Here is an 18247-nt window from a genome sequence, read left to right as displayed (position 1 = left end):
AAGATAATAGCTCTACATGTCCACGATTATTCTTCATCACGGAAATGAAAGTGTAAAATATTTTCTTCATAAACGAAGTCATTTCTGAAATTTTGCTGGTCGATCTCATGAATAATATAGTTTTACCCTGCACTCTGTGGAGGACCCAATCTCTCTCCTTAATTGTTTGAATAATAGTTTTATGTATACCCCAAAAGCTTTTGTGTAACCCTTTGGTACAAAGCGACTCACATATATACATTCTGCAAAACATTAGGAGAATCAAAACGAAATCCTTGCGAACCAGTCTTAGCTTACAGAAACAAAATACAACACTACTGAAAAACCAAAAATATGAAAAACCATGACATAAACTATTACGCAAACATGCACGCTGCTTTCTGGAATAATATCCAAAACCCAAAAGAAAAAAGCCAATACACAACTACAATCTTAACATCACAAAGTTGAAATAGACAAACCCTTTATGCATTTGGACTTGGTTGAGGTTGATCATCCGCTTCATTCAACTTCAACCCCATGACATGTTGTGTTATGTCTTCAATCAGCAGCGACATGTTCAGCCATGAAGATCCACCTTTCTGCATTGCCTTTTTGGCTTTCTCTGCACAATTCCTTGCCCTTTCTCTTATCCCCTCACTTTCTTCATCTTCTTCATCCATCACTTTCTCTATTGCCTCCTTCACTTTTTCACTCTTCACCTGAATCCCATACTTATCTTCCTCCCCATAATTTATAGTACTCTCAGCTCCCAACCTCACACCAGTCCTCCAACAACTGCACTGCAACTTTCTCATTATAAAACTGCTCTGCACTCAAAGGAAAGGTCAATAATGGCACTCCACTGCATATCCCTTCAAGCGTAGAGTTCCATCCACAGTGTGTTAAGAATGCTCCTATTGCTTTGTGTGACAGTATCAGAACTTGAGGCACCCAACCTCTTATTATCAGTCCTCTTGCTTTCACTCTCTCTTCCAGGCCATCTTCCTTTATTAGCTTCTCCATTTCCTCTCCTTTGTATGCTCCTCTCAGGACCAGAATGAATGGTCTCTCTGTAGCTTCCAGTCCCAAACCAAGCTCCATCAGTTGATCTGGTGGTACACAGTTTAAGCTTCCGAGGCAGACATAGATTACAGATCTTGCAGGCCATGAATCAAGCCACTTCAAATATTGGCGGCTTTCTTTCTCATAATTGGATTCTATAGTCTTGCCTCTCTGAGCCTTGTCCAAGTTGTCCTTGTTGCATAGTGAGACTGGACCGATGCACCAAATCTTCTGCGTCGTGACTTCCTTATACTCTTTCACGTACTCAGATTCCAATTCTTCAAAACTATTCACAACCACCCCGTAAGCTTCCTTTTCAGCTTTTCTCACTTCCTCTATATACTCACCCATCTCTTGGCATTTTCTTAGGCTAAACGTTCCAGGAATCTGAGGTCTTGTGAACACAATTCTATGTGGCAATCCAGGGACAACGAATGGCTCTGAATCATCAGAGACTTTCTCGTAGACCTTAGAACTCCACAGGCAGTGACTGCATAATAGGTTGAAACAATTAGTTCCGTCAAACATTATTCTTGGAAGTTTGAACTTTTTCGCAACAGAAGCAACTGATGGAACGTATCTGTCAGATATTATGCAGGTAGGAGAGGGACTAAGAGTTTCAATGAGTTCTTCAAGTGGGTCCTGCAACTTATTACACAGAGCCTTGAAAAACTTCATCTTCACATCCCTGGTCCTCACAGCGTCTACGCTTTCACATCCCTCAGGCACGCCAGCCTCAGCATTTGGGAATTGAAAAAGCCGGAGCTCGATCGGTGATGAGCAGCTAGACTTGTTGTTCTCTCTTTCAATGGTGTCTTTGACTCGCTGGGCGTTCAGGGGTGTGGTCACTATCGTCACCTTCACGTCTCGCCGGGACAACAGTCTTGCCATGTCCACCATGGGAAGAAGATGACCTGGGGCCATTAAAGGTATCAAAACAAAGTGAAGATCAAGCTTCTGCGTCGTGGCAAGAAAAGATTCCATGGTGGTGTGGGGTCTGATTTTAACTTCCCTGATACAGGATCGATGCTTATAAAGATCGAGTTTTGCTGTGGTACTGTTACGTAGGCATGTATGGAACTAGCTAGGGCTCTAGTTGTCGCTGTCAGGAAACGATGAAATGACGCAAGAGCTTACGTTGTACTGTGTCAGAAACGCCGATCGAACCGAAAAACACCGCGCAGATCTTGTGAGGCCGTAAACATGGGCAAGTTCTATCCGATGATGTTGGGAGAGAGGTTGGACAAGAAGCTCATGCTGGTTTGTGAAGAAAAGGATATGCACGAGCTGGTCGGACAGATATGTCTGTGTACGATGTCAATCTTCAAAATGAGTTTTGATTGTCGTCCACAGGAGAGTTTCTGATCAGTTCAAATTTCAATGCATGGACCACAGGGCTGTGCTTGATTAGTGTTCTTTTTCCTCTTTCGACTGAAGCATGAATAAAAAATGTGAGGATATGTTTCATTGGTTTTGTGAAACTACTTCAGATGTCTGTCAGAAGATTAGATGCACGATTAAAAATCAATATATGTTTTATTTTTCCTTTTGGTCGGGAATGCTCCCCCCGCCCCCGCCAAAGTTCCATTTAATTAAACAAAAAAATTAGGGGAATTGATAAGAAGTTCATAAAATCATGAGATTAAATTTAACTATTAATATAAAAAAAATTTTAGTATATAATCTATAAATATTTTTATAAATATTTTTTAAACTTAAAAGCATGTCTTAATTCTGATGAAACTTCAAGATCCAATTGACCTAAATTTATGTTTTAAAAAAATACCATTGAATTTAATTTTATTATAAAAAATTAGGATCATACTTATTTGAATTGAAATAATTATATATATAATTAATTTCTCTTTCGCCTAAATATTTTTACATCCAAGAAAAATAAAATATTTAATCTTAACCAATAGGTGTTAGTCTTAGTAAAATGAACTACAACCAATTTGAGCATGAGGTCTCTTGAATTTGAATCCATATGAATCTAGAAATTGTTTTTAAGAAAGTTACTCTCAATTGGACTCAATAATGCTCGAATGTGACCTGATCATATAGTTATATTAAAAAACTAATCTTCTTAAGGTTAGTCTAGTTAATAAGAATCTAATTCATAACTCATAAAGTTGTTGGAATACTTTATTAAAAAATGATCTATAAATACCTCTTATATAGTTATTCTATAAGCCTAGAGAGGCATGCTCGAACTCTAGTAAGGCTTTAGAATCCAACCTATCTAAACAATAATTTTAAACCAAAAAATACTTAATTTTAATTGTAAATTAGTGTAATTACAAAAATCGGGATAACAGTTATTAAAAAAGCATATTCACGAAATTAAAGGTGAATTCTTTTAATTTCAATGTGTAAAAACGTTTGGTCTTTTCAACTCTAACACGATAAGACTATGGGGTCCAATAATAACATGACAGGGTGTAGTTTTCTGCAAACAAGTGTACGATTCTTCAAGTAAGATAAAGATATCAGATTAATCCCAATACGAGACCAAGGCCTGCTTAAATATCAATAAAGAACTGAATGACCCAATAAAGTTCAAATTTGCTGGAAAACAGTAGGAACAGAGAAAATCAACTAGATATGTTTTCACAAAGGATAAAGAATTAATGGTTTATATTACTACCAGCAGTGAGATTTGTTAATATTTTATGTTTTATATTAAACTAAAATAAGTTTAGTGGGTTACATATATACATAAATAAATAAAGTCTATGTTGGAAAAGAGCGTGTTAAATGTTATACTACTCCATTATTCACCAAAAAGAAAATGTTCTGCTCCACTAGTAAAATACGAGTAGAGGATTAGCTATTCAAAGTTGAATTTTTTTTTTCTAAGTTAAAAAGTGAAAGGGATTATTTTCACATGATCAATTAATATAATATATTGCTAAATATATTTAAATAATATTTTAAGAAAAGATAATACATCGTGCCAATCGGGCTAGACATACAACGCAGGCTTCACGTGCATGTACTTTATTTTCTGACCTTGTCCCCAACAAGAAATGAGACTAAAACTAACAATCAATATTAGATAATCACATCTACTTCAAACAGATCGATGATGGTTAGACTTGTTAAGAACCGTGTATTGCTTGAGTTTAGTTATCATAAATTACTCGTTAAGGAAACTAGACAGTAACTTAATTTGTTTCTATTATATAACACACATGTAACCGCCTCACTGTAATAAAAAAAAGAGTTAAGAAAACGAGCACCATCTTGTATAATGCTTTTTATTATTCATAGTTCTTTTTATTAGATACAATTTTATTTTTATTAGATATAATTTTATTTGAAGTACAGTCAGGTATTAAATATAAATTTTTTTTCAACAAGTATTTAGACCAATTGATTTACCATGTTATAAAAAACTAATCTTTTTCATTAAACTCAACCCTGTTGGTCACTAACTTGTATTATTTATTACTATGAAATGTTGGATAAAATTCAATATACGAGACTATACATGTAAATATTAAAAATTAATGTGTGATCATTATTATAATTTAGAATAAAGTGGTCAATTTTTTTAAAAAATTAATTAGACTTAAGGGGTGTAGTTATTATAAAATTAATGTGTAGAAATCAGTGATATTTATAATTTATTTAGGAGTTAAATTGGAAATATAACAAATTTGAATCTGTGAACAGGAGTCATGATCCTCGGGTACGGCATAACAATAAACTAATTCTTTGACTCTTTCTAGAAGATCACGGTATGGATTTTTTTTCCCGTAAATTCATATATGGTTTAACATTAATTTAATTTCTTCTATTCCCCTAAATTGATATAGGGTTATATTTAAATTTTGAGAATTTGGTTGCAATCATTGTCATGGTTTGGGTATTAATTTTATTGATTAGTAACACAATCAATTCCAATATGAAACCCACTAATATGGTAAATTACAGTTGTCAATAAAACAAATATTTTTAAAGAATAACAGAGAGAGATAAAGGATGTAATCTGAGACAAGTCACGTCACACCTGAAAAACGGAGGAAGTGTAAAATGAAAGGGAAAAAAACGAAAGTAAATTGATTAAGAAAAAAGTCTGTAAAGGGGATTAAAGAAATGTGGCTCACAGACTTTGGTTCAGATATATAAAATTGAGTTGACATTTCATTGAAGAAGCCGTTTAAATTTTCATTTGAATATAATAAATTATAAAAATAATTAATTAAGTGATAAATTTTAATTATAATTAATTATGTTATAATGTAATGTGTTTAGATACTATTTTTTTAAAATTAATTTTAATAGAATTGAAGATGTTTGAATAATTTAATTAAAATTAATTTTTAACTATATAAATTACTATATAATTTAATATTTAAATACTAGATACTAATTTTTTGAAAATAAAAGTTTAACTTTTATTAAGAAAAAAAAAAAAAAAAGAAGAAGTTTAATTTTATTTTTATTAAGTTATGTGTTATTTTAAGCTTTTGAAAAAACGCACCTTTTGGCCCATCATTAATTTTTGATTATTTTCGATTGTTTGATAATTGGCAGAAAAAATTAATTTTAAAAGTTCAAAATGTGCGTTTTTTTACTTATCCAAACAGGCACAAAGAAAGGGAGAATGATACAGGAGTTTTTAAAAAAAATAATTAATTTAACTTATTTATAATCAAACTTTAAGGATTTGTAAGTTTTTTTTAATTTTATAATTTTATTGTGATGAATTTATAATTTATTTTTTAAATTTTAATATGGTTGAGGAATAAAAAAATTTATTTTATCTACTAACATTTGAGACATAGGTTGTAAATTTATCCCAATAAAATTATAAAATTAAAAACTGAATTTACAAATTTTTAAAATTTAATATTTAGAATTTAAGTTAAATTAATTAGTTTTTGGGACCTCTTAATCGTTCTCCCAAAAAGAGGTTCCAAAGGCAGAATTCACCCTAACAAATATTAGAAAGCATTATTTTATTTAATATTAATTTTATCAAATGAAAAATATAAAATAAGTTAAAGATAATTTTTGTACTATCACTTTCTCAAAAAAAAATATTATTAAAAAATTATAGATTAAAAGCTTTAAACATAGCATCTAATTATTGGAACCTAATGGCTGTTCAAGCTCTCTTCTTCTGGGGAAAATAAAATATATCGTATACTCTCTGTTCTTATATAAAAGTTTTTTAGAAGCTTATTTTATCCCTAAATATAAGGAGTGGCAATGATATTTTTAAGTAATTAAATAATTTTATCCTTGTCTTAGAAAATAAAATAGATCATTAGTGGTATGTTTTCCCTACCACCATTATGATATTAATTATGATATTATTAAGGGTAAAATTGAAAAATTATTGTGTTTTTATGTGAGTTTAACTAAATAATAAACCTTTATTGATATATGATTGGATTAAAAAATTTTATATATAGGGATGAGAGAGTATATCTTGTCATGGCCAGGTAGAAGTTTTAATTTGGAATAGAAAATAAAAAGTCCTTCTTATGATAAAAAAGATCCTAATTAACGAATGTTTCGCCTCTACTTGTCAGTATATATGTATTGTGATTTTTTTTTTACGGAATTGATAGTTTCATAAAAAAAAGGGCACAAGCACAACAATATGCCTAGCTATATCTTCTATAATGTATAGTTTTCTTGCATGGAAAAAAAAAATGCCTAGCAATCAATGACTGCTGCTAAAAATGTATATTAATTAATTGAATTAATAAATATTCATTTAAGTTTTAATAATAACTTATTTTAAATTAACAACAGTTCATTCAAGCATATTTTTTAATTAACTTTTGACAATTGATCCTGACTGATATAAATTTTTTAGCAATCCTTGATTGCTATTTTTTCAAATAAAAAAGTCCAAGGAAGATCTATTTGGAGAAAGTAGAAAGATCCATCCGATGAGCAACACGCACACATCTCGAGTACTATAGATAGTTACCTTCCAAAGTTTTTATCAAGAGATACCTTCAATTACTGTGTAATATACCTTAAAAATGGGCCACACTAATTATATTTGTATAGCATCAGTGCTTTCGAATGACTGGAAGATACATTAGAAATGGATTCATTAGAATGACTTTATTAAGAGATGATATAGACATAAATGATGAAACAGCAATGGTTCTGATTTCTAACATGGACCTCCCATGAAATTAAAACGCTACTGTTGCTTGAAAATTTAAAGCGTTCCTATTTCAAGGATGCACACAAAATTCACCAAATATATATAGGAACCAATCAATCAAACAAATTCCAGACGTCCCCCAAAGCTAATTAATTAAGTCATGCGTTTGGTCTAAGTTTGTGGCTCAGCTTCTGGTTCATGATCTTCAACCTACATATGTGACAAGTTGTGTTTACATATGTCTTCAATAAGCAGTGATAAATTAAGATAAGAAGATCCACCTTTCTGCATTGCCTTGTTTGCTTTCTCCGCAAAATTCCTCGCTCTTTCTCTTATCCTCTCACTTTCTTCATCTTCTTCACCCATCACTTTCTCTATTGCCTCCTTCACTTTCTCCTTCTTCACTTGAACCCCATACTTTTCTTCTTCCCCAAAATGAACAGCATTCTCAACTCCCAACCTCACACCTATCTCCAACAACTGCACTGCAACCTTCTCATTATAAAACTGTTCTGCAAATTGAGGGTATGTTATTAATGGCACTCCACTGCATATCCCTTCAAGTGTAGAGTTCCATCCACAGTGTGTTAAGAATGATCCTATTGCTTTGTGTGACAGTATCAGAACTTGGGGCATCCAACCTCTTATTATCAGTCCTCTTGCTTTCACTCTCTCCTCCAATCCATCTTCCTTCAAAAGCTTCTCCATTTCCTCTGTTTTGTATGAACATCTCAGAACCCAAATGAATGGTCTCTTTGTGGCCTCCAGTCCCAAACCAAGCTCCATCAATTGTTCTGGTGTTACACGGTTCAGGCTTCCAAGGCAGACATAGATGACAGATCTTGCAGGGCATGAATCAAGCCACTTCAAACAGTGTCCTTCTTCTTGGTTGGAGTCTGTGTTTCCTCTCTGAGCCTTATCCATGTCGTCCTTGTTTGAGATCGAGACTGGCCCGACACACCAAACCTTTCTACCTGTCACTCTTCTATACTCCTTCACGTATTCATCTTCCAGCTCTTCAAAGCTATTCACTATCATCCCACATGCTGCTTCTTCTGCTTCCCTTATTTTCTCACGTAAATCACCCAGCTGTTGACCTCTGTTAACTGTAAACAACTCTGGAAGCTGAGATTTCTTAAATACGATTCTATGTGGTAATCCGGGGACAACGAATGGTTCTGATTTGGAGACGTTCTCATATACTTTAGATTTATAGAGACTTCGATTACATAATAGAGTGAAACAGTTTGTACCATCGAATGTGATTCTGGGAACTTTGAGCTTCTTGGCAATATCAGCTACAAATGGAAGATGCTTGTCAAATATTATGCAGGTTGGAGTGGGACTAAGCTCTTCGAAGAGTTGCTCAACAGGATCCTGCAACATACACAAAGCTTTCGTAAAGTTGACTAAAAGATCAGTGGAAGGTAGAGTGTCTAAGCTCTCACAACCCTCTGGTAAACCGGCCTCAGCATTTGGGAACCGAAAAAGCTGAAATGTGATCGATGAGCCAGATTTTCTCTCTCTATCGATGTTTGCTCGAACTCGAATGGCATTTAGAGGTGTGGTCATTATGGTGACCTTCACATTTCGTCGAGCCACCAGCCTAGCCAAGTCCCCCATGGGAAGAAGATGACCTGGAGCCATTAAAGGTATCAAAACAAAGTGAAGCTTATCAAGTTCTGTCAGAGTTTCCATGGCGACGCAGAGATATATAGTGGGATTTGATTTGAACTTGACAGACAGAATGTTTATGAAGGCCGAGTCATCTGGGTGTTATATGTATTCATGCAGGGTTATGCGGTCGTCGCTGTTATGAAATGAAAAAATGACGCAAGTGCTTACGTTTTTCTGTGAAAGACGCGTAAACTGAGGACCACATCAGATCATGCTGACTGTGTACCCTCGATGTATGTAATACAAGGAAGTTCTATCCAGTGATGTCGGGTGAAATATGGCGGAGAATTCCAAATGACTCTTGCGAAAGGGATATGCTTGAGCTAGTTTGGCCACACGTCTCTGTCTCTGTACGATTCTGATCTTCATCTTCAAATCAAAATGAATTTTCATTGAGCCTGTGAGTTGTGACTTTCATTGCATGCATGGACCACGAACAGTGTTGTTCTTCTTTTTCCTGTTCTGATTCAAGGAGGAATAATAAAAATATGTGAGCGTGCATGTTCTGCTGCTGGTTTCGTCCCAAACCATACAGATTTCTGTCAAATCTTAATCTTGTTATTTGAAAACCTACAATTACTTTTATTTCATCTGAAATAATCTTGTATTTATTAATGAAAATAACGATAAAATAATTACTACAGTATGTATATTTCGACCAGGTTAAAATAGTTAATTTTGTGATAAAAATTAACGCAAGTATTTCTGTAATTGTTTAATAAGTTCTTTAAAGATTAATAATTTTTGGAAATAAATTAAAATTTGAAATCTACTATAAAATAAATTAAATAATTAAAGATATATTCTTTCATATTTTTAATAGGTAAAAACCATCAGATTTTTTAATTACAACGTGATAATTAAGAGTATGGATGTCTAATAATAACTTCACAGAGTACAGTTTTTCCTGCGAACAATATATTCACACACACGAGAACACATATCATGTTTTAATTGGGAATCCTATTAACTTCAACACTAAGAATTGTGTGCGCGTGAATATAATTTTGATAATTCTTGAGGGTATGTTGATTATATTTTGATTTTTAAGGACAAAGTATATTTTCAAGATTTTTTTTTGTTTGAAAAAAAAATATTGTGCACCTTGAAAACACTACCATTCTTTTATCAAAATGCATATATACATGCATTTTCAAGACTAGCTAATAAGAAGGGTTCTAGCAAGCAAATTGCATTATAAATCAATTAATATAGGATCCAATTAATAAAACGGATTATTCAGACCCCAAATCTCATTAAGGCAAAAACACTTACGTTTGGTTTCATCATCAGTTTGTGGCTGATCATCAGCTTTAATTTGTCCATTATCTTCAACCTCTTATATCACATGTAGTCTTGTATATGTCTTCAATCAACAGTGACAAGTTAAGGTAAGAAGATCCATCTTTCTCCATAGCCTTGTGTGCTTTCTCTGCATAGTTCCTTGCTCTTTCTCTTATGCTCTCACTCTCTTCATCTTCTTCAGCCATCACTTTCTCTATTGCCTCCTTCACTTTTTCCCTCTTCACCTGAATCCCGTAATTGTCTTCGTCCTCCCCAAAATGAACGGCATTCTCAACTCCCAACCTTGCACCTATCTCCAGCAACTGCACTGCAACCTTCTCATTATAAAACTGATCTGAAAATCTAGGAAAGGTTATTAATGGCAGCCCATTACATATCCCTTCAAGTGTTGAGTTCCATCCACAGTGTGTTAAGAATGCTCCTATTGCTTTGTGTGACAGTATCAGAACTTGAGGGACCCATCCTCTTATTATCAGTGCTCTTGCTTTCACTCTCTCCTCCAATCCATCTTCCTTCAGTAGCTTCTCCATTTCGTCTCTTCTGTGTGATTCTCTCAGCACCCAAATGAACGGTCTCTTTGTAGCTTCTAGTCCCAAACCAAGCTCCATTAATTGTGCTGGTGTCACTCGGGTTAAGCTTCCAAGGCAGACGTAGATGACAGTTTTTGCAGGCCATGAATCAAGCCACTTCAAATATCGGTCGTCTTCTTGGTTTGAGTCTGTTTTGCCCCTCTGAGCCTTGTCCATGTCGTCCTTGTTGGAGAGAGAGACAGGACCAATACACCAAACTTTTTTCCCTTTGACTCTTTTACTTTCCGTCACATATTGTGCTTCCAACTCTTCAAAGCTATTCACTATCACCCCATATGCTTCTTCTTCAGCTTCCCTCATTTTCTCATGGAAAGCATCGAGTTCTTGGTCTCTGTTATCTTTAAACCACTGTGGAAGCTGAGATCTTTTAAACACAATTCTGTGGGGCAACCCAGGTACAACGACAGGTTCAGATTTGGGGACACTCTCATAGACTTTAGAATTATGAATATTGTGATCACATAATAGAGTGAAACAGTTAGTACCATCGAATGATATTGCTGGAACTTTGAGTTTCTTGGCAATATCAGCTACAAATGGAAGGTATTTGTCAAATATTACGCAGGTTGGAGTAGGACTAAGCTCTTCAAAGAGCTGTTCAACAGTATCCTGCAACATCCACAAAGCTTTCGCAAAGTTGACCAGAAGATCCATGGAAGGTAGAGTGTCTAAGCTCTCACACCGCTCTGGTAAACCAGCCTCAGAATTTGGGAATCGAAAAAGCTGAACTGCGATGGATGAGCCAGACTGGATCTCTCTGTCAATGATTGGTTGAACTCGAATGGCGTTCTGAGGCGAGGTCATTATGGTGACCTTCACATTTCGCCGTGCCAATAATCGAGCTAAGTCCACCATGGGAAGAAGATGACCTGGGGCCATTAAAGGTATCAAAACAAAGTGAAGCTCAAGAAGCGTCGAAGATCCCATAGCGACTCAGAGATAAATGGATTTGATATGATGGAACTTGCCAGTCAGGATGTTTGCGCTTGAGGACCGAGTCACCGAATTGCTGTGTTACATATGTACATGTAGTAGTCAGAAAATGAAATGACGCAAGTGCTTACGTATGTTGTTCTGTGACTAAACGCAGAAACTGTGGAACACATGAGCGCGCCACTGGGTACGATATGGCTTATAAAAGGCTATGGCCTGTGGATGAGATTGTTTGGCCACACATGTCGCTGTCTCAGTGTCTGTACGAGTACGATCTTCATCTTCAAAATTATGATGAGTTTTTGTTGGGATGAGAAAAGCCACGGCTAGAACGGTAAAATGATGGAAAAAAAGTGGAGAGAGCCTGGTCCAACAATCAAATCATATTTAAATTATGATAAGTTTTGATATGAACGAGCTGGTAAGTTCTGACAGGCAATGCCTGCATTTGAATTCAAAAATTAACCTAAATCCACTTGTTATTTTTAAAAAATTTAAATTTTAATATTTTTTTAATATTATATAATAAATTTTTTAAAAATTATTTAATTAAATTAAATATATTATTTTTTTTAAAATATCACACATTTTTTAGAGAATTAAATATTTAAAAATGCATAATATTTTTAATTTTTTAAAATGTAATTATTATTTTTTAAAAGTATTTTTATTGATATAATTTTATAATTATCAATAAAAATAAATATAAAAAGATAAGATTAATTAAAAAATACGTAATTATCTCATTAAAAAATGAGATTAAGTTAAAAATATTTTATATTTTTTAATAAAAAATATTATCATGTCACGTGACTACTGGTCAGTTCTTGTCTTTTCTCTTTTCTATTGAGGCTAAGAATGAAAATATGTGAGCTAATGATGATGAGCTGGTTTTGTGAATCCAATTCAGATATTTCTGTCAAAGCTTTATCACGAGAACATAAGGCGGTAGAAAACGACAAATAACGAAAAGCTAAACGGTTTGAATTTTATCATTTCTCCGTTTTTTTATTTTTTTTGGTAGAACCACGTGATATCCCAAAATTTTAGTTTAGTTTTTCTGTTTAAGGAAAATACAGTTAATTCTACGTAATCTATTTAAATTATTATATAATTTTATTCTTTTTAATGAAAAAAATAATATGATATTTATTATGTATCCAACTAGGTTAATATAGTTTTTTTTAATACAAAGGTTAATATAATTAATTTTATTAATATAGATGAAAACCATTAGACATTTGGACTTTTCAGTTGCATGATATGAATTGGCTATTTGTGATCCCAGTGATAGTAACGTGACAGGCCATAATTTTCCTCCCCATCATCATCCAAGCTTGCATCTTCATCAATCATCATCATACACATTTTTTAGTGCGCACGTGTCATTTTATTATAAACAACCTTTATTCGAGATACCATTGATGACTCCCAACATTTTATTAATTTTCATGCAATTTTATTAAAAAAGGGAGTCATCTTCATGTTTTTATTGACTAATCGATTGATTGCATATTTACGGGAGATTAAGTAAATTTGGTGATAAGCGGATAATGTTTAATACATAGGAGTATTGGGCAAATTTTCTGCGCTAATTCATGTGTTCAAAAGTGGCCCAAAGCCCAAGTTTAAGAAGGAAATTCTGAAGAAGAAAAAAATTTGTACCAATCATGTTTGTTGCAGCAAAAGTATGGACTTTAATAAAATACATAGTTTTAATGTTCAGCAAATTTTAAGGGTTTTTGGACCTATTTTCAATAGTTCTTCACTGCCAACAATTGCAAAAATGTCTTGGTTGTAGAAAAAAAATCCAGAGAAGTGAAGAAACTTAGGATTAGTGAAAAATTAAAGGATTAGCTTAAGACGGCTCCTATTAAACTCTTCTTTTCTTTATTTTGATGTATATATTGTTTAGATTTGCTATCATTAAAGTCATATGTAGCTAATTTTTTCTTAATCTATGGTTACTATGAATTGATTCTTTGATTAAAGCATGTATGAACTTTTTATTTATGCTTAATGACAGTTTTGTTTATTTAATTTTGTACTTATTTACCTACTTATTATTGGCCATCACTGAGTACAAATTTGGGGTTTTGAGTACTACTTTGGAAGAGGGAAATATAAATTGGAATATTAATTGAGTAATGTAGGATTAGAATTTATTCTAATTTGTCAATAGGATAAGAATATATCTATTGGACCCATATAGTCATATTAGAGTGAATTGGTGCGCCTTGAGTAATTTTGTTGGAATAGCATTGTTAATTCAAGAGATGCATGTAATTAATTGAAAGATAATTATTTTTATTAGTACTCTAAATTATCAAACTAATATTAGGTGTGCACATTTAATTGAATAATTACGTATTCTGTGAATTGAAGAAAAGATTAGTCAACCTTAAGATGCCTTGACTATTGTGATTGTTGGAACATTTTAATGCATTTTTTAAATTTGAGTTTATTTTTAATGCCTAATTACTAATTATCTTGATTCTCTATGGCACTAAATATAAACATAAATTTCAATTATAATTTATATACACACATACATACTCCCTTCCATCCTAAATTATAAAATAATTTGAAATAAGATTGCACATATCAATAAAGTTCAATAATGACTAGGGGTGTTCACGGGATGGGACGAGACCGGGACACCCCCGTCCTATGTCCCATCCCAAAAAAAAGATCGGGACTGAATTTTGGCCCCGTGTCCTGTCCTGTCCCAAAAGTCGTCCTGTCCCGTTAAGAGTCGGGACGGGACCGGGACAAGATCGGGACGTCCTGTCGTCTCGATAAATAGAATAATGTCAAAAAAAATCTGGGCAATAACGTTCATTAAAATTTTAAATCATATAATTTGTTAAGTTTAAAATCAAAACAACACAAGCACATAAATAATAATAATTTAAAATTAGTTATTGAATTATATTAATCACAACTACATATTATAATAACAAATACAAGTGATCTTTATGCTATAAGATTAGCAACAACAGGTAAGTCAAGCACAACATCAAATCATTGTTCTTCTACTTTAATGAAGATGTACTAAGCTAATTACTCTTCTAAAAATAAGCAAGAAATATGTTATAAATAAAATTTATTAAATAGATAGATATAAGAATAAATTATATTAATATAATTAATATATTATAAAGAAAGATATCGCCATATTTACTTCATGCCATTAAAATTATCAATATAAAAAAACTTTAATTTTAAATAAGAATTGCAAGTATTAAAATTATAATTAATATAATTAATATAAGTATAAATTATACTAATATAATTAATATATTTAAAATAAAAAATAATATATATAATATTCAAGACGGGACGGGACGTCCCGATAGTAATCCCGTGTCCCATCTCGTCTCGAACTCCTTTCCTGTCCCGTCCCGTAAAGTCCCGTCTCGATTATTTTCGGGCCGGCACAAGACCCGTCCCGATATGATTGGGACGATACCGAGCCAATCGAGATGGATCCAGACTGAACACCCCTAATAATGACACCTTAAAAATTTACTTTTTTAAAACAAAAAATATAAGCTTTTAAAAATACCCTTCATTAAATATAATTTTAAACATACAATCATTTCAATTCACTCTCTACTTGAAAGGTAATATTAAAAAAGTATTATTAAGAAAACTTTATTTTTAATCAAATTTTCTTATATTTTGAAACAATGAAATACTTCCAAAGTGTTGTTATAATTTGATATTGGGGAGTATTAATTTAAGGGTTTTCATATCTATCATGAATAATTTTTAAAATAATTTATATTTCAGAAAATGCCCAAATGATAAATTATTATTAATTTATAATATTAAAAATTAAATATAAATGGTGAAAGCATAAGTCTAACATTTATCATTATAAAGGTTGTAAATTAGTCTATTTTTGGCTAATGTGATGAATGAAAAATAAAGAGTTAATATCAAACAATACTAGATGGTCAAATAAAAAAGGGAAAATCATATTTAAATTCCACCTAAACAAGTTAATCTCTAAGTATCCTAAATTTAAATAATTACCAAGAGGACCCTTTTTGACGCGTAAGAAAAAACAAAATTGTCCTGAAATGATAAAATAAGATGAAAACGATCATGTCGCCAGCACTTTATTTCCAATTCCAATTGCAACATCCGTCCACATGCAAGGTAGAAGTGAACGCATCTATGGCAAGCCATAAGTCTCATGATTGAATCCCTTTCACCAATCTCTTTTATTAAGTCAATGATTCAACAAGTTTTTTGTCTTGTTGTTCTTTTTGTTTTGGTTAGTGGTAAGACTCTTTCATTAGTTTTTCTTGCTTGATTTCGTTGGTAATAGCTAATATAATAAACAAAAATTTATTACAAAAATTTTTGCAGTGTTTATAAGATAACAAAATATGATAAATTATTGTATTCTATATAATAATAACTTTAAATTAATTCAAATAAAAAATTTTCATCATAAATAATCTCGTCACAAGTCTTGTAAAAAATTTTTAAAAAATGAGATAAACTAGTGAAAAAAATTAACACTCTTTCATTGGTTTTTCTTGCTTGATTTCATTGGTAATGGCTAATATAATAAACAAAAATTTATTGCAAAAATTTTTCTATAGTGTCGGCAAAACAACAAAATACTTTAAATTATTGTGTTCCATATAATAATAACTTTAAACTATTGAACTTAAAAATTTTTCATCATAAATAGTCTCGTCACAAGTTCTGTAAAAATATTTTTAGAAAAATGAGATAAATCAGTGAAAAAAATCAACTAAAAAAAAAAGAATACATGCAAAACTAATTTATGATATTACTTGCAAGTTGTATCAGAAATCACTTGTTAAATGACATCAAAACTAAATTTTATTCAATTATATGATGACAATAATGTTGCTTTACAAAAATGAATATATATTAATCTCTTATATGACTTCTAACTAAGTTTAGAATTATTACATTTTTATTAATAAAATATAGTTATTATTAAAAAATAATAAAATTATTTATAATATTCATAAAATTATTAAATTATAGAGTTATAAAATATCAAAAGGCAACAAAAAAATTATAAAAGTACTTACTAATATGCTCATTTCTAAACCAAATTGTATTTAAATCAAGTTGCTTTGATCTTCCTAAATAACAAATTTGAGCATTAAAACATTTTCTTGATTATCTTCATGTGATGGAACTACAATAATATTATATGGTGTTAAGTTTCCATATTAATCTCAATTTATGGACTTGGAAAAAAAAAACTCCAACCAAATCCCTAAACACTGAAAAAGGAAAAAAATATTAAAAAAATTATATAAAAATGTATAAAATAAAATTTTTAAATAACGACAAAGAGTTCATACATGCTTCATTAAATTAAGTAATAAAGTGGTAGGAATCTCACAAATCCTCCCCCTCCTTCCCTTCATGAGCTCTCCCTTTCTCTCCCTCAAAAAAGTAAGTAAATTGTATTTGAATTCTTCCATTATCAAACATGTATATGTGTCATCTTCCATCTCACCATAATAGTGAATAACATTTTGTATATGTTGAACTAATTGTAGATTTTGAGTGTTCTTTGGTGTGAGAACATTAACATCACACTTATGAATTCACTCTAGGCATACTTTTCGATGATCTAGTATGCCTTTATTGATAGCCAATTTAGAAATAATTTCTTTATTTGAAACACGTGATCTAAAATTGATTTCTTTTCAATAAATAATCTTTGGTAGGGGAGCCATTTTCAAAACTAAAAGGAGAAAAAAAAATTAAATGTGAAAAACAAAAACTTGTAAGTGCCAATAAACTATACAAGTTGTAACTTTAATTTTGTTTAATAGCTAATATAATAGACAAACATTTTGTGCATGTCTACAAGAGAACAAAATATTTTTAGTTATTGCATTTCATGCAATAATAAATTGAAATTATTGTGCATAAAAAGTTTTTATCATAAATAATCTTGTTAAAAATCCTATAAAATTATTTTTAAAAAAATTATATTAAATAGTATAAAAAAGAATTCATGCAAAACGAATTTCTATTACCACTTGCCAGTGGTATCAAAGATTACTTATTAAATTGTATCAAAATTAAATTTATCTATATCTTTAGCTGCTGCTAATTTTTAGAGTTGCCTAAAGATATCAAAATTTATTACCGATTCCAATAATTTTCAGTATCCTTGTCAATGGGACTTAGATATTCTTAGATCTTGTTTTCCATAAATTGTGGTGTCTTGTATCACATCTAATAGGATTTCCTTCATTTCATCCAAGAACAACTTATTATGGAATAGTCATGCTCTAGGAATTTATTTGACAAAATTTGGTTTTCAAATACTCTCTCAAGAGTCAATGGATAACTCCTCAGCTAACCCATTCCCTTGGTTTAGCGTCTGGAAGTTGAAACTTATACATAAGTTTATTCTATTTCTTTTAGAAGCTCATTAATGGAGCTATTCCTACTAATAATGTTCTTAACAAGCATCATCTTAATTCCCCTATTAGTTGTGTCTTTGGCTATCAAGAAGAGGAAACAATCTCTCACCTATTTT

General features: G+C 31.7%; 2 protein-coding genes and 1 pseudogene across 6 annotated transcripts; all 3 read right to left on the bottom strand.

Moving 5' to 3' along the window:
• Positions 1–261: 261 nt before the first annotated feature.
• On the bottom strand, positions 262–2123 carry LOC129304487 (UDP-glycosyltransferase 73C4-like; annotated as a pseudogene).
• Positions 2124–7118: 4995 nt separating this feature from the next.
• LOC129305927 (UDP-glycosyltransferase 73C12-like) lies at positions 7119–9167 on the bottom strand. 4 transcript variants are annotated; one of them, XM_054946147.1, is made up of 3 exons: positions 9029–9167; positions 8635–8820; positions 7119–8560 (listed from the first exon to the last, which is right to left on the bottom strand). In XM_054946147.1, exons 2-3 carry the CDS (start codon positions 8737–8739, stop codon positions 7394–7396), a joined length of 1272 nt encoding a protein of 423 aa, XP_054802122.1. In that variant the 5' UTR covers positions 8740–8820; positions 9029–9167; the 3' UTR covers positions 7119–7393. The 4 variants fall into 4 exon arrangements, with proteins under 4 accessions (XP_054802122.1, XP_054802120.1, XP_054802121.1 ...); XM_054946145.1 differs by having other exon boundaries at positions 7119–8820; XM_054946146.1 differs by lacking the exon at positions 9029–9167 and having other exon boundaries at positions 7119–7393; positions 7465–9004.
• Positions 9168–9176: 9 nt separating this feature from the next.
• LOC129305926 (UDP-glycosyltransferase 73C4-like) lies at positions 9177–11856 on the bottom strand. Of its 2 annotated transcripts, none has more exons than XM_054946143.1 (2): positions 10136–11856; positions 9177–9317 (listed from the first exon to the last, which is right to left on the bottom strand). In XM_054946143.1, exon 1 carries the CDS (start codon positions 11680–11682, stop codon positions 10192–10194), a length of 1491 nt encoding a protein of 496 aa, XP_054802118.1. In that variant the 5' UTR covers positions 11683–11856; the 3' UTR covers positions 9177–9317; positions 10136–10191. The 2 variants fall into 2 exon arrangements, with proteins under 2 accessions (XP_054802118.1, XP_054802117.1); XM_054946142.1 differs by having other exon boundaries at positions 9183–9322.
• Between the last annotated feature and the right edge of the window lie 6391 nt (positions 11857–18247).

This window comes from Prosopis cineraria, unplaced genomic scaffold (genome assembly GCF_029017545.1).
Source record: "Prosopis cineraria cultivar Desert tree isolate PC_DT_omini unplaced genomic scaffold, ASM2901754v1 PC3, whole genome shotgun sequence".
In the NCBI taxonomy this organism is placed as follows: domain Eukaryota; kingdom Viridiplantae; phylum Streptophyta; class Magnoliopsida; order Fabales; family Fabaceae; genus Prosopis; species Prosopis cineraria.
Note: the sequence above shows the minus strand (reverse complement) of the source record. Positions and strands in the feature narration are given on the sequence as shown.